The sequence below is a fragment of the Uloborus diversus genome, chromosome 9 (genome assembly GCF_026930045.1).
Source record: "Uloborus diversus isolate 005 chromosome 9, Udiv.v.3.1, whole genome shotgun sequence".
Taxonomy (NCBI): domain Eukaryota; kingdom Metazoa; phylum Arthropoda; class Arachnida; order Araneae; family Uloboridae; genus Uloborus; species Uloborus diversus.
The window spans coordinates 32,151,908-32,167,727 of record NC_072739.1 but is presented as its reverse complement, the minus strand read 5'-3'; the positions used below and the strand labels follow the sequence as shown (position 1 = coordinate 32,167,727).

At 32.8% G+C, this 15,820-nt stretch overlaps 2 protein-coding genes across 2 annotated transcripts in view; one reads left to right on the top strand and one right to left on the bottom strand.

Moving 5' to 3' along the window:
* Positions 1-531, bottom strand: part of LOC129229464 (protein disulfide-isomerase A6 homolog) — a 35,567-nt gene extending 35,036 nt beyond the window's left edge. The window contains exon 1 of the mRNA XM_054863778.1: positions 374-531. Coding sequence (XP_054719753.1) covers positions 374-386 — 13 coding nt within the window. The 5' untranslated portion in view covers positions 387-531. The remainder of the gene's footprint in view (positions 1-373) is intronic.
* Positions 532-2,348: 1,817 nt separating this feature from the next.
* The window catches only part of LOC129230741 (integrator complex subunit 9-like), a 133,720-nt gene continuing 120,248 nt past the window's right edge, over positions 2,349-15,820 (top strand). Inside the window, 2 exon segments of the mRNA XM_054865167.1 lie at positions 2,349-2,553; positions 15,088-15,215. Coding sequence (XP_054721142.1) covers positions 2,545-2,553; positions 15,088-15,215 — 137 coding nt within the window. The 5' untranslated portion in view covers positions 2,349-2,544.

Here is a 15,820-nt window from a genome sequence, read left to right as displayed (position 1 = left end):
CTGATGAGATACTACACGATTTCAATCGAAAAATCTGTTTAAGAAAAATTCTTTAGACTATTTACCTTTTATTTAAATTCGGTTTAAATACAAACCAAGATCGTAAAAGTGATTAAGAATTTAGTCTCGCTTAATTAGTTTCGCCAGTCATATGCAAATCATTTATGCAACAGTTATTACGAACTAAAAACCATTTATTTGCAGGTATAATTAGCAATACGTCCTTTTAAACGTGATTTATATTTCCTTGAATACAAGAGTTTTTTCTGCATAGTTTACCGCTATCTCTTAACAGGGCATGTCATCAAAATGACCAAAAAATTATTCTAGGATAATGTTTCATAGCAATAAATCATAAGGAAGCTTGTCTTACCAGCTGAAAACATTGTTCGTTTCGTTTCAAATAAAACAGCAATTACACAGACAATAACATTACCAATGAACCGGCATTAAAAGATAAAAATGCTTAAAACCCCCGACTCGTACAGCTGTTCAAAATATCGGCAGAATAGAGCGTGGCCATGTATGATTGGTCCAAATGTCACTTTGGTTGCGTTCGACGAACCTCACCGGTCTACCGGTAAGTAACCAGAAACTAACCGCAGCGTTCTATGATCAACTGGTTACCGCACCGGTTACCATTCTAAGCAGTTGATTTGTTGATTGGAGCACGTGATCATTAGTTGTCACGTGATTAACTAACCGGTCGCTACCAGTTCTGCTCGTCGAACGCACTCTTTCATGTTAATCCACATCATTGTCAAACAAATGGTGTAATAATGCATAAAATTGCATACAGAGTGAATATAGAATAGAAAATGCTTTCTTTCTATGCCGGAAAATTAGAAAAAGAATGTTATTTTACAATATGTGACAAATCAGGGAAAAAAAATGAGGGTTCAATAAAAAAAGCGAAAGAGCCAATAAAAAAAATTGTTCTTCTCTGAATTCGCAACTCCAACGAACTATAGGGGGCACTGAAGTCACTGTCTAATGGCGGAATTGAAAACTAAAACAAACGCACATGGTAACGAAGAAAATGCTAAAAGTGTTGTGATTTTTGTTCGTACGTATGATTTTTTCGCTTTATTCTTTTTAAATTAATTTTCAAAGTCTTGTGGATATTCTGGCCCACGTAGAAAGAAATGAGAATTCAAGAAGCATTACTAAACGTCAAACATTAATGCAAAGTACGTAGTTCATAGTTCTAAGCAGCCATTTTCACGATGTTGAATTCGATATTTATCAATTCTTGATAAAACTAAATAATAATTGTGGCCTGACAAGAATAACAATTAATGCTAGAAAATTTAATATGACATTACAAATTATTACCAAAAGAAGATGATACTTCTTTGCTTTGCTTTGGCTAGCACTTGTTTTCCATTTGTAGCTGAGTTATTTCTCTTGAATTCCCGAATCGGTTAATTTAAAAATTTTCTGTTTCGATTTTTCTAATTTCTGAGTTACGATTTAATTGTGTCATGTTATGCAAATCATCAACAAAATTCTCACGGATATATGGTGGTAGTTTTCTTTTCAGTTGATTGACCATTATTTCCTTTCACTTATCGAATTCTGTAATCTTACTACCATTTTATTCCACTCATGATAAAAATAAAAAATGGTTTAACTAAAAACGCGAAATCTCGCCAAGGCTACTTTGCTCGCACAATACCAAAACTATATAACCCTAAACAAATTTGGCGATACCTTTCAGCTGAGAATAAAAGGAATAAAGTAAATTCTTTCTCGGTTATTCATTTTGTTCTACGATAATATATTCAAGAAAATATTTTGCATACTGTCCATTCCAACTAAATGCTGCTGTAAAATATGGTAAGTTTAATTAATTTAAGATTAAAAAAAACCCATATTCTTACGAATTCATACAAAACAATAAAATTTTTTACCTTGTATAACGTTATCCAAGTTTGTTAATCCAGTATTTTCGCTTTTACCAATTATTAAGGAAATAATGAAAACTAACATTATTTTGAGAAGCTCGAGAATACTACTAAGTGACGAATTAATTTCTGTAGCTGAAAGCAAACTAAGACACATCGATTGCGTTAGTAAATACTCAGAACAAACTGCCTGTGTTTACGTCAACAGACACACGTGATGCGCAACGTGGCAATGTTTTAGGTGCAGACGCAGTTTTATAAATCACCGCAAGGTAGCGTATTCGAGCGCTGGAGTTCCGAATAATGAATGCCACCTTTTGATAAATATTATATTACAGCATTAAAAATACATATTTTTCGTTTAAAAAAAATGTCTACGGTTGATTGTCTGTACCCGCCTTTTAAAAGTAGCCTCGTTCCTCAGCAACTCGCGATAAACAACAACAACCATGTGCTGTCGTAAATGAAATATTTATTTTAAAACTAAGCTTGAAAGTTTTTGCGTCTCATTTGATTTAAGTAATGTAAATAGAAACAAGGACTTCATAACTGCTTTCCACCTGTCGTTTTGGAATTCAAAAAAGAAGGAGAATACTTGTTTTTGACACTCGAATTTACCGGCTTTCGTAGTGTCACAATGAAGTTGGTAAGGATTTATGACTTTTTGTGAAAGAGAGAAATTCATTCAAAATTCCGTTCATTTTTTGTAGAGACTATCTTTCGAAACTAATTAAACGTTTCAAGTACTGAAGAGTTTAAAAATTTTTTTGTTCTATTTAACCAGTGAAATTTATTAAAAATTTCGTGAATGCTTGGTTCTTGAATTCGTGAATGCATTTCGTCGTCTTGGTTTCGATGATAAAAATAAGTGATATGCTTTGATTTAATTTGTAATTCATTTTGTGTACACAAAACTATAAAAAGAAGTATATATTGTGCTATTTACACCGTTCAAAAAATATTTTTAAAGAATTATGACACATTTCTCTTATGGTGTGACTAAACCTTCTTAAGCATGCTGTCATTTATTACTTGCCTAGGGTGTAAAATTAATTGTTTACTTTAATAATGAACAGTGACAGATTATGGGATTGATGTTTCATATATGTCTTTTAATTATGTGCTTATTTATTTTGATTTTAAATTTTGTTATTTCCTACATCATCCACATTCAATGGCCAAAACTGATTTTATCCAAGCTGGTTCCATCCATGGTTAACACCAGGGCTGCAAAGTCGGAAGTAAAATGGCCCAACCCCGACTCCTGCATTTTGAAATGTCCGACTCCAACTCCGGCTTATATATTTATTTACTTTATTCAAATTTTCTCTCATGGGAAGGGGTAAAAACCCCTAAATAGAGATTGAAATATTAATTCCTTTTAATGAAATTTTCGTGTTGTATTTTATTGTAAACCTAAGATGCATGCAGCGTTAGAAATTCAATTTTAAAATCAAATTATCCAATAACTATGATTTCTAAAATGAGATTACTTTAAAATTTGAAAAGGATTAATTTGCTTCCCTTTGCTGTTTAACAAATAGATGGATGCTTAACAAATCCTGTGCTTTCAATTTTTGAAAGCTGTAACTTGAAGGAGAAAAAAAAAAACTTTTTGCTAAGTCAACCCCCACCCCAAGGGCGGCATTACAACATTTCATTTGGGGGGGGGGGAGTTTTTTAAACATGCATAAAAGGGAAACGAAGTGATCATAAAATGGATTTAATATTTAAAAAATAATGATTAAAACGAATTACATTTTGTGACAGAAGTTCAAATCTATTTTATAGATTGTCATAAAAATATTGCTATATGTTTTGCCTGTTACTGAAGTTTTAGTCTGTGATTTTTGGAGTCTGGCAATAGAGAAAATTTATTTACAATTTCATCAATGTCCAGAGCAGTATCTTGTTCTATTGCTAGTACAGCTAGAGATGAAAGCCTTTCTTGTCCCATTGTGCTTCGAAGATAACTTTTCAACCTCCTGAGATAGGAAAAAGATCTTTCATAGCTTGCTGAGCTGATTGGAATGGTTAAAAACAATTGAAGCAATAAAGCTATGTTTGAGAACACATTTTTCAGGCTTTTCTCTTTAAAATAATGAAGTCTTCTTTTAAAATCCAGCTGATCTTCATTTTTTATCATGGAATAATACTAATGCAATTCACAAAGCAATTCTTCTTCTCTTATGTTATAAACTTTACTTATAACTGAAACATTTCCTTTTTCTTTCTCAATATCTGTTCCAGAGAGTACAGAACTTAAGGCCAACAGCACAAACTATTTTCATCAAATCTTGTTTCAATTTTATTCGATTTGATGATATGATCAGACTTAGATAAAACAAAAAGCTTTCTGCGAACACAAATCCTAACCGGAAAATTTTCTGCAAGTAATAATTTTGCCTAACTCACCCTTGAATAAAAAATTAAATTTATATTAAAATATGAAAGAGACAAAAAAAAAATGCTTTAAATCATTTAATTTTTTTTTTACAATAACACATAGTTTGCTTATTTTTCAGCAACTGAAGAAAACTGCCAAAACCATTATTTTTTTTACACATGTGCTTTAAACGGCTTTTGGAGAAAGGCTTTAACCGAAATAAACTCTGGGATTTTCTTAAAAATTCCCTTAAAAAAAATTTTTTTTTTTTCTTTTTTTTTTTAAATCAGCGTTAGCAGTTTTAAAAAAAATTTCTGCAGAGCCAAAAATTTTCTGAAAATGCCATTCGCGCGTTCGTCTATATTATGCAAGACTGGATGTGATTTTACATCATTATGTGGATTTTGTTCACCTCCTCCAAGTTCATTAGGAATTTTTTTGCGCCTTTTAAAAATTGGTCGAGAAAAAGAATTTTTTTCGCAGAGTTCTGTCACAAAGCTCCATACTTGATTAAAATATGCATCACTGTGATAACTATTATCAGTTTCAATTGTCAATTTAGCTAAAGCTTGCGCAACCTGAAAATTAAGATTAGAAGACTGAAGAAGTTTTGATAGAGTATTGCATTGTTCAAAGACGTTTCGCAATACAAACAAAGTGAACAAAAACTCGAAAGAAGTCAAACATGTCAAAAGGACGTCAGCTTTTCGACCAATTGAAGAGTCGTTTTCCGATAATTCTTCTAGGGTTGAAATTACTGCTTCAAAATTATCAAGGAGAGCTTTGATGGCTTTAACTCTCGAAGACCATCTTGTGTCACTGAGTGATTGCAAAACTGTAGAGCCTCCAGGAAAACTATTTGTTGAAGTGCAAATTTTTTCAAAAATGGCATGTCTTTTATAAGAAGATTCTGATAACTTATGATGTTTAAACGAAAAGCCGGAGGGCTAAATTTCGTAAGTCAGTCAACAATGTTACATGCTTATACAAGCAGAGATAATATCACACAGTGGAAGGTGCAGAATCAAATGTTAATGTGAAGAAATGAACATTGGAAACTTGTTAAAATCTTACCAAAAATTTATTGGTCCATAGTAACTAAAATAAATAAACTAACAAAAATAAGTTCGTAAGAATAAACCCTGGCCATAAGAGGAGGTGGAGTTCGCAACTCCCCAACACCTATCGGACCTAACACACAAGAGGCTGACGAACACAAAAAAAGAGAGAGAGAACGATTGGAATCGTTCACTATTTAATACTTGCCTCATTTGCATATGATTGGGCATCAAAGGATGCCAACCTAAAACTGAAACTTTACACGTGCCGAAAGAGTTGAGAAGTTAATCTAATTTGAATAAAGTAAATTTTATATTACATTACATTAGGAATGAGAACGCGGATAAATATCGTTTACCGATGTCTATCAGATTCCTATAAAAGAATATAATGAATTGAGTTGTTCAAATGCGTTTCTAGCAGAAGAAATTGATGAACAAGCTCTAACTAGACGCAAATTTAAGATATGAGCATAACAATGGATATAAAAGGCCGAGGAATTTTCTTGTAAAATTCGGGTAGTTACACCACTGTACGGACCTCTCATATTAGATGCTCCATCATAACACTGAGCATGCAAATTTGAAATTGTTAGCCCATATGAGGAAATTATTTCTTTAATTAAAGCAAACAATTCTTCTCCATCAATTTTTTCTGTTCTGTAAAGGCCGGCAAATGATGCATGAATTTCAAAGTTATCATCAAGGTATCGAAAAACTATTGCCACTTGTTCATGTCTAGAAATGTCCTGAGTTTCATCAACTATTATAGAGAAATAGCGAGCATTTTTGATCTCCTTTTGCATCTTATCAGTAATTTGTGTTTTACATAAATTGAGGATAGTGTTCCGATGTTCTTTATGCCGTAAGTGAATGATTTTTCTTTGTTTTGAAATAGTGTTTCGATCTGAGGACAATCCTTAGTTCTGAGTTCCATCAACTCTAAAAAATTTACCCTATTATTTGAGGATATTTTCGTTGTGTCCCCTCAAACTAATTTCTTGATGAGCACAACGGATTCACACACTTTTTTCAAATAGAGGCGATTTTCTTCAACTTCTCTGGAATACTGTTTGTCAAGTTTGGCAGAAACAGAACCTGAAGGCAGAGTATCAATAAAATTCGATGCATAGCATACTACTGTTTAATAAAATGAGCTTGCATCATGAATTTTAAATTTTTCGGTTGCTTTTGACCATTTACAAAAGCCATGAAGGTTGGCTCAACATATCCTTTTTTAGCATTAGAAAAAAGACTCTGTAAGGAAAGCAAAACGATTTGTTGGTAGAAGGGCTGTATTCGAGCCATGAATATAAGCTGTACCATTCCTTTCTGAACTTACGGCCCTTTGAATCAGTTGGAAAGGAAGAAAGTTCCGGCTGGTAAAGTCCCAAAGTGATATTTTCTTTTGCATTTTGAGGGCCATTAGCGGGATCTCTCTCGTGCAGCAGATTTGATGTAGTAGTTTCTACATCAATTTGATCTCTTTCAGTCGAACTTCCTATCGGCATTTTACATTCTTCCTTGTCTCTCACTTCTGTTTCACTTTGAGCATTTTTTCAACAGAATTTACATTGGAAGGTACAGTTCCGTCTGATTTTGGATATTTTACGAAGAAATCCGTAATGTTTCCGTTCCAACATCGCGTTTTCGTGCTCATAACTGTTGCAAAATAAAAACGCTTTTTCATCAACTCCAATGGAAACCCACAGCAATCAGAGCAAAAAACTTTAAATTCTACTCTTGGTCATTTCCATGCGTGACTTACACTACAATTGACAATTTAACAAGTATTGTTTGCATAGTTAATAATAAATTTTCATTTAATCAAAATATGTCAGTTTACCTCTGAACATGTAGTATTTTTAGCAATATACAAAAACTTTTTTACATTTTGTATTTTACCAAAAAATCATAAAATTGTCATGATGTGACTTACACTACAGGAAAGGAAGTCAAGTTTTAGATACCATTCTAAATTCAATTTTCTTCTTCACTGGTGCAGTAATTTAACATTCTGTCTGTGTATTCTTTTAATACAAGGTTTAAAGCTATAAAATTGAATACAAACAAATTTTTAACTATTAAAGAAAAATATTTATTAGCATTTTTGTGCGTGACCTACACTACATTAATTTTGTGACTTACACTACAGTATGTAAATTTTATAACAATGGATACTGAACAAATTTAAGTAACTTTAAATCTTGTAAATGGAAGTTTAGTCACTGTATATATAGTAAATTAAAGTTAAGCCATTGCATACATGGTAAAATCATAAGTGGGAAAAGTGATATGTAACTGCCGGTCAAAGTTAGGTTCCGGTAATTTTTTAATACCTTCTTCAATGTCAATGTCTGATGAATCTTCATTGACAGGCCACGTGAAGTAACTTCCTTTACATTGCAGAAATTTCACTTTTATCGAAAACAAATCTTTGCTTAATATCTGTCCCGCAAAATATTTGACACTTTTCTTTCCTGCAAATGGTACTAAAACCCAGCCGCCGACATCAAATTGTTTCATCTGCTTCTTCTATATCTACATCTACATCTTTTTCCACATCTACATCTCCATCTTTTTCTGTATCTACATGTCCATTGGTTAAATCAACTGTACAAAATTTTTTGGGGTTCAAGGAAACATTTGAAAATTTAAGTATGTATTTCTTTACTTTAATGAAACAGTGGGATTTCTGAGTATCGGGAATCGGAAATATTTCTTTTCCGTTTGGAGAGCAAATATCATTGAGTTTAGTTATTTCTCCCTTTATGTTGTTGTCAGAAATATATAACAATGTGACGCTTGGGCAAATATCTTGTGCACAGAGAAAAAATTCTTCTGCAGAATGTGGATCAATTTTCCTGGAGAGGGTGGCTTCTTTGACCCTTCTCTTTACCGTGCCACCAAGTCCATCAATGGGTCCTTTACCATGACTGGTTGCAGAGAAATGCCATTCAACAATGGGGAAGTTTTGGAACATGGCGATGCAGATTGAATATTTTTGCTTAAAGTGTTGTCTAGTTCCATCTGATTTGTATATAAGTCTTGAAATAAACAATTCAGGATAGTAGCATTGAATTTTCTCTATGATTTTTTCATTAAATACAGCTACTGCGTATTTGTCGTGCTGCATGTAATTTGATACTACAACTATTGGCACAGTTTTTTTTTCATTTTGATATATGAAATATGCTATGGCCATGTATATTGTGCACGATTTCGAGACCCAATGAGCCGACTGTATCTCATCTTGATAGAAGAAACTATAATTTTCACTAAAGTCGAAATGTAATAGCAAAATGTTGGTTGATATGCCTGCCCTCAATTCTAAAAAAAAAAGTATCTTGTTGTCACTTGATGTAAACATGTGTTAAAAACTGGAAGTTTAGATTCTAATTTTTCTAAAGCATCTTTTAAAGTAGAAGAAACATTTCCCCTGAAAAGGGTTTTTGTCTCATCTCTCATCCATTGTGAATATTTAATTTCCTCTTCCAAATTCAAATCTTCAGTTAGCTCTTCCATGACATTGTGAAATTTCTGTAAATTTCCACAAACGGAACATCTTCCATAAAAGCAATCTTCCATATTGCCATCACAAACAATTAGCTTGACCAATTCTGAAGCATAATTTGGTAACTGTTTGACTGCTTGTAAAATTAATCGAACATTTTCGTGGTAAATACACAAACATAAATTTGATGGTGTTTGATGTCTGAGGCAAATGTGACCTGGTTGCAACTCACAAAATTTAGAGCGACCAATCTGAACACTTGGATTTTCAGCTTTAAAAATTTCATAAGTTTCTCCAAGAGTCAGCATCAAATATCTCTTCTGAATCTTATTTTTGTTGCCTTCTTCATCCTTCATTATTATAAAATCCCTAGTACCAGGTGCCTGGTAGGATATATTATCATTTTCAAAAAAAGGTAATACATGAGAAATTACTTCATTACTTATCTTGGTTACTTTGATGACTGGGGAGCAGGTGATTTTAAGATGTTAGGAACTAGCTGGTGAGCTAACTTTTTCACAAGAGCTTGACATTTGTTAGGACTTGTGGGTAGGTTCCTTTTGACTTTTGCAATGGCTTTCCCAAATGACATTGGACTTTTAAATGCTTTTCTTGGTGAATCGGAATTGGGATCAAAAGAAGTACTTTGGTTTTTTGAAGCATCTCTTATGGATTTTTTTAGTCTGTACTTTCTCATTTCTTCTCTTTTCTTTACTCATAGAGCTTCTTTATCCTCAATGGTCATTGACTTTTTCTTTGCTGTACGCCTACTCTTCTGTTTTTTGGTTTCTTTTTCTTTAAAGGATTGAAATTTATTACTAGCTTTAAGTCTCTCCCTTTGCTCTCTTTTTCTTTCGGCTGCTGATTTAGCCATCTAAAATCAAAATGAACAAAATATCAGAAATGTACAAATCTAATGGCTTGTCTACAGCAGATAGATCAAACAGAATCTGTGACTGACACTACATTGTGACTTACACTACAAAGTTAAAATATTTCATAAATAGAGAAAATGACTTAAAATTTAAACATGTGTTAATTAGAGACATTACACATAGAAAGAAATAACTTAAAAATTTTAAAGAAAAGCTTAATTTTGAATCAAGTAGAGAAACTTTAGTATCTTTTTGTGACTTACACTACAACCAAAACAAGGTGATTTTTATGCTTCTTATTAAGTAACTTAAACTCATGAATCACTATTTAAAATAGGTTGTTTAATGGTAAATATATTATATTTTAATAATCAATCTACAAAAATCTGATGAAAATGCCACTTACCTTTAAATTCAAGAAATCAAAATGATGAAAAAAGACAGACCATGCTTTCAAAACAAAGTAGCCATTTTGAAACTGCAGTGTTGCCACAGATAAAAACAAAAATAGTTTTTGATGTAAAATTTTTACATTTCAGACTATTCTAAAATACATATAAAAGTTACAACTGTTTAAAAAAATATTTTTGTAATTCACTTGTTGGATACATTTACATGGAATTAACCCTTATCAAAAAAGACAGCAATGTTTTGTCACCCGAACACTCCATTGTTTTTGTTAGAAGTGGTCCTTTTTCTAAAAAAAACCCCAGTTTTTTTCAGCTGAGTTTCCATCTAAAACGATGGGACAAGAACCCTTGTATAACTAGGTTTTAAGCAAACACAATGCTGAAATTTTACATTTTTTGCCCGACCCTAATGAAAAAACACTGGTTTAAATTAACTATTAACAGCTCATACAAAAGTAAACTCAGTACGGACAAAAATGAAGCTATCTAAAAATCACAACAGAAAAGGATTGGACAGGACGGCAGGCACTACTTTATTTTTATTTCACTGGTGCCTAAAGGCAGCACCATGAAGAAGTGACTATCATTTCACTGTCTACATATAAATAGAAAAGTGCCATGTAATACCCCCCAAAAAAAAAGAAATCAAAAATTTTTCATTGCTCTTTCTTGTGGTTTCGACCAGGTTTTATTTTCTTTCTTTTTCAATCAGTCATTTTCATTACTCAAATGCAATGAACCTTATAATAAAAGATTACTAAGTATTGTCGCAGATTGGGGGGGGGGTCACGACTCCTATGATCCGTCCCCCCCCCTCTCTTTACCCATCCTTTCATGTAATGCCAAAAAGGAGTTGAATTCAAAAAAATATTTACTTTTTCTTATGGTTTCGACAATTTTGTAATTTTTTTAGCAAATGTTCAAATATTTACACAGGTTTGGGGGGTCATGACCGCTATGACCCCCCCCCCTGTATCTGCCACTGCACGTGACCATTGCTATTTTTCGTTGCTGAGTGAGAAAAGGCATTTTTATGCATGGGCGGATTTATGGGGGGTCAGAGGGGGGCAATGCCCCCCCAGTTTTGGGAGGACTTTATGTAGTAACAACACATCTTCCAAAAATTTAAATTAAAAAAAAAATCATTATTTTTTCGTTTTTGAATAGTTTAGAAGAGCATGGGTGGATTTATGGGCGGGGGGGGGGGGGGCAAAGGGGACAATGCCCCCCAGTTTTGGGAGGAGTTTATATAGTAACAACTTATCTTCCAAAATCTTATAACAAGAAAAAAATCATTTTTTTATTTTTTGAATAGGAAATTAAAGTTTATTTTTTCTGTTAAACTTAAAATAGCCGTTTCTTACAAAGTTTGAACAATACTGTACAACTGTATAATCTACTAACCAATTTCAGAGACTGGAAAGTGCAAATAATTGATACAGTAAAACCTGTAAAGTTGACCACCCTTGTAAGTTGACCACCTGTCTATGTTGACCACTTTTGTCAGGAACAGAATTAGTCCTATCTCATATAATGAAGGAAAACCTCTGTAACTTGACCACCTGTCTATCTTGACCACTAATGTACGCCAAATTTGGTTTGCAGTATTGTAAAAAACCCTTTGTAAGTTGACCACTTGGTTTATTTTCTTAAACTTTCTTCAGAAAATCAGTTTATTTTATTATCTATTTATTTATTTATTTATTAATTATTATTATTATTATTATTATTTTCTTTTTGATAGCTTTCCAAGAATGTTTTTAATGCTTTGATGACAGACTAGCATCTTACTAGCTAAACAGCAGCATAAAGCTTATGCTGCTCTTTATTCTCCAAACTTGTTTTTCGTTTGTTCTATTTGAGATAGCTTTTAGTACTCTGTTCAATGAAAATAGGTGTCAGTAGAAAAATTCAAAGTATTTTCTCTCAGTTGCAATATGTTGTGGCAACACAGGAATTGTGCTACAAAGAGCAGGCCCGGATCTATACATTTTGGGCCCCCTGCTACAAAATATGTAGGGCCCCTCCCTAATGGCCAGCAGTGTCTATTTGTAAAGTTTAAGTGCTAGTTTCTTTCTATTTTCCTTCAATTTCTAGGCCCTTTAGCCACTTTAAGGACGCGGGCCCCTCGCACTGCGGATACGCAGATCTGGGTCTGCTAATGAGTAAAGTTACACATTTCTGGTGCTAGGGATTAAGAGATACATTTTAATTTTGCCTTTATGAACTGGGAGAGTCGAGCTTGTTGCTCTTTATGCTATAAGTTTTACATAAAAAGGCTTCAAAAAGAAAATTAGTTGAGCTTGAGATTAATAAAAAGTATGAAATATTAAAATTATTTGAAAATAGAGAAAGCCAGAGAAAATTAGTTGGCATACATGGAATTCCTAAAACTACAATGTCTAATATAGTTAAAAACAAGGAAAAAATATCAAAATTATTTGAATAGTATTTTTAATTATTGTTTCACTTTCAATGATGTTAAGCAATGAAAATTAGTTGAACAGAAAGAGTAAGGGTAAATTACTCAAAAAACAAAATACATGGTGCCAGAAATGAAAAAAAAAAATCATTACCGCCCTTTATAAGTTGACCACCTGTATAAGTTGACCGCCAAAGTACTGCACCGCGAGTGGTCAACTTACACAGGTTTCACTGTAGGTTCTAAAATCCCTGAAAAGAATTGGCGTAGTATAGCCTACAAGGGCTCTTGAGCCAAAAACCCAATTTAACTAACCAAACCTTGAAAATAATTAGACAAGTCTTCGAAACTCCTAAGCAAAGTGTGCTTCAATTTTATTTCTTATCAAGTGTATAAATTAAGAATTGTTTAAATGGGTAGTATGTTACTCTCTTGATACCTATACTCTAAATCTGTGCACCATTTCTTTTAAAGTATTAACTTGCATCACAAAGCACTTTTAAAGCGTAAAACTTTTAAAAAAAATTATTTGCCTATTATTTCCAATTAACCCGTATAATACTTCAAAATGCAGAAGTTTATATCCATTTTAGATAATTTCCTCCGGGGGAGTAACCCCCGGACCCCCCTAAAACTGGAGATATTCTATATCACGCTTAAAAGGGAGCACTGCGTCACTCTCTTAATACCAGAGCCCTCTCTCTTTTAAGGTCAATTTAAAAAGGACAGCATGATTACACACAGTAATGAAAACGACACATAAAAAAGTAAAGAATGGCCTTACGCATGATAGAAAACAGACAAAAACATAGGGTGGAGGGCAATTAAAAATGTTGCTCCAAAAAAAAAAAATCCTGCCCCCCCCAGGAACTTAGTCCTAAATCCGCCTATGTTTTTATGTCATTTGTGATCAAAACCAAAGGTTATTATGGCTCAAAAAAGTAAAAAAATAAATGAAATAATCGAACATCAGCATCTTTAAAGATTAAAGAAAAGCATTTTTATCCACTAAAACCCTAAAATTTAAGCCCCTAAATTTACCGCTAAAACTTTTATCTCCCTAAAAAAATCCCATTCTCTAAAATTTTCCCCCTATTTATTTAGGGTGAAACCCCTTGGCAACCCCGAGTAAAGAACAAAGAAAATTCTATGCATAGTTTACCAAAACTAGTTTTGAAGGGGTCACCCTGTCAAGCAGTGATCTTTTTGGTCCTGTTAGTGTCATCTCAAAAAGGTGTCAGCCGATATACGACAACTGACGAGGGAGATAGCCCACACAAAGCATATAATGGTAGACTGAATTTTAGAGAAGAAGAAAACAAAATGCAGGGGGGGGGGATTTAGCTTGCTTTCCTTGTCACCGACTCCTTGAAAAAGAAAGTGGATGAAAGAAAAGGAAATACAGTTTAAAAATACTGCAAATATATTTGTCGTCTACCTATTTCGTATCCTTTTGAGGAAAATTTTTGGGGGTGCGACCGCCCCCTCTTGCACCCCCTATTTGCTGCCCCTGCCTCACTTAATTTTAGAGTTTATTAAATTGAAAAACTTTAATTCAGAAAAATTTCCCCAACAATAAATCTTACATTTCTTTTTAAAAATTTCAATGAAAATATTGCACTATATTGCATGGAGAGGTCGTGTACATGTACGTCTGGAGCAAATTATACCCAAAATGCGGCAGTATACAGCTTTGTACGAATAGTTTCTGCAATATACCTACATTTCTTGGCTCAATTTTTAATTTTAATTTTATTGACAGCTTTAGAATTAGTTTTAATATGAAAATTTTGGATTAATCATGTACCAATAAATCATGTACTTATTTTATTTTGTACTTTTTAGTGATAACCAAACTGTCTTAGATAAAGTCTTTAGGTTGAAAAAAAAAACCATTTATATTCTGTCGGATCTTTTGGATTTGCGCTTTCGTGCCAACAACTTATTTCATCAAGTTCCCTCAGAAGTTTCCCGACTTGCTCAAGAGATATTCATTTTACTGTTTTATAACTGAGATTGAGGTTTTAAAAATATATTATTATTATTATTTGAACGTTATTACTTAGAAAATGGTAGGCAACAAAACTGTTTGCTGACAGATGCTGTCGGTTAACTAAAGTTAAAAAATAAGCAAACTAGGAGACAGCATAGGGAGCTCTTACAGAAAGTTCGATAAACAATCAAGCCAGCTGATTTTCTTATTAGGAGGCCTTTATACATGTGATCAAATTAATTGGTAGTCGGTTGTTTAAAAAATACAAGGAAAGTCGGTGAAAATTAAAGAAAACAATCAAACCCAGAGTCGGCATGTTTTCGAATGACTCAGAATCCTTTACCCCAAAATCAGTCCGGCTCCGACTCCACAGCCTTGGTTAAAAACACCACTGGCCGAAACCCTTACAACCCTGAATCATAATAAAATAAACCAATTTGATTTGAACTAATTGCAATCACTACCCAGTTAATAGTTACTCTGTTTTTCAATGCAATTTACATGTAATTTAAATTTTTACAGTACTGCTTAAGTGCTCATCCAAATAAGCCATGCAACATCTTAACTTTCAAGGGCACAACAATTATGCTGGATTGTGGTCTGGATATGACATCAGCTTTAATGTTTCTACCTCTGCCATTGGTTTACAGGTTTGTGTTTAATAATATAAACTCAGTATATTTCTACTTTGTTAATTTTTAATTTGCTTCTGAACTAACTCTACTTTTCATGATATAGTTAATGGTGCATAGTATGATAAGGAATTATAATTCTAAAAACGTAAAACATAATTGAATAGTTGGCTTGAAAACTTTAAAAATTGGTTTTCCAGTGAAGTATTGTTTGTTGATTCATTAAAAAAGGAATTTGGATTTATCTAATCCTTTGGAAGAAAACTTTTCTCATATTATCATTATATTCATTCACAAATCCACATTTATCCTGGAAATAACCGGAATGTGGTTAAAAGCAGGTTATTCCGTGTAGAAAAGGTCCATGTAAACATGGCTGTTGTGTGTATAAATTATTCAAATGCATATTTGTCCTCTGTTATAATCTTGTGGATTATCCTTGAAATGGTTATATGCAATAGCTGAACTATTCAATTTCATGGATAGTCAGGAGGTTACTGTATTGATGCTTTATATTTTTAAAAAAATGAAATTCCCAATTAATCACTTATATTATTTCTGTCACTTTCATTTTTATTGATGTTTGCTGGAAGACTTTAATTTTCAGTTTCATTTATGACAAA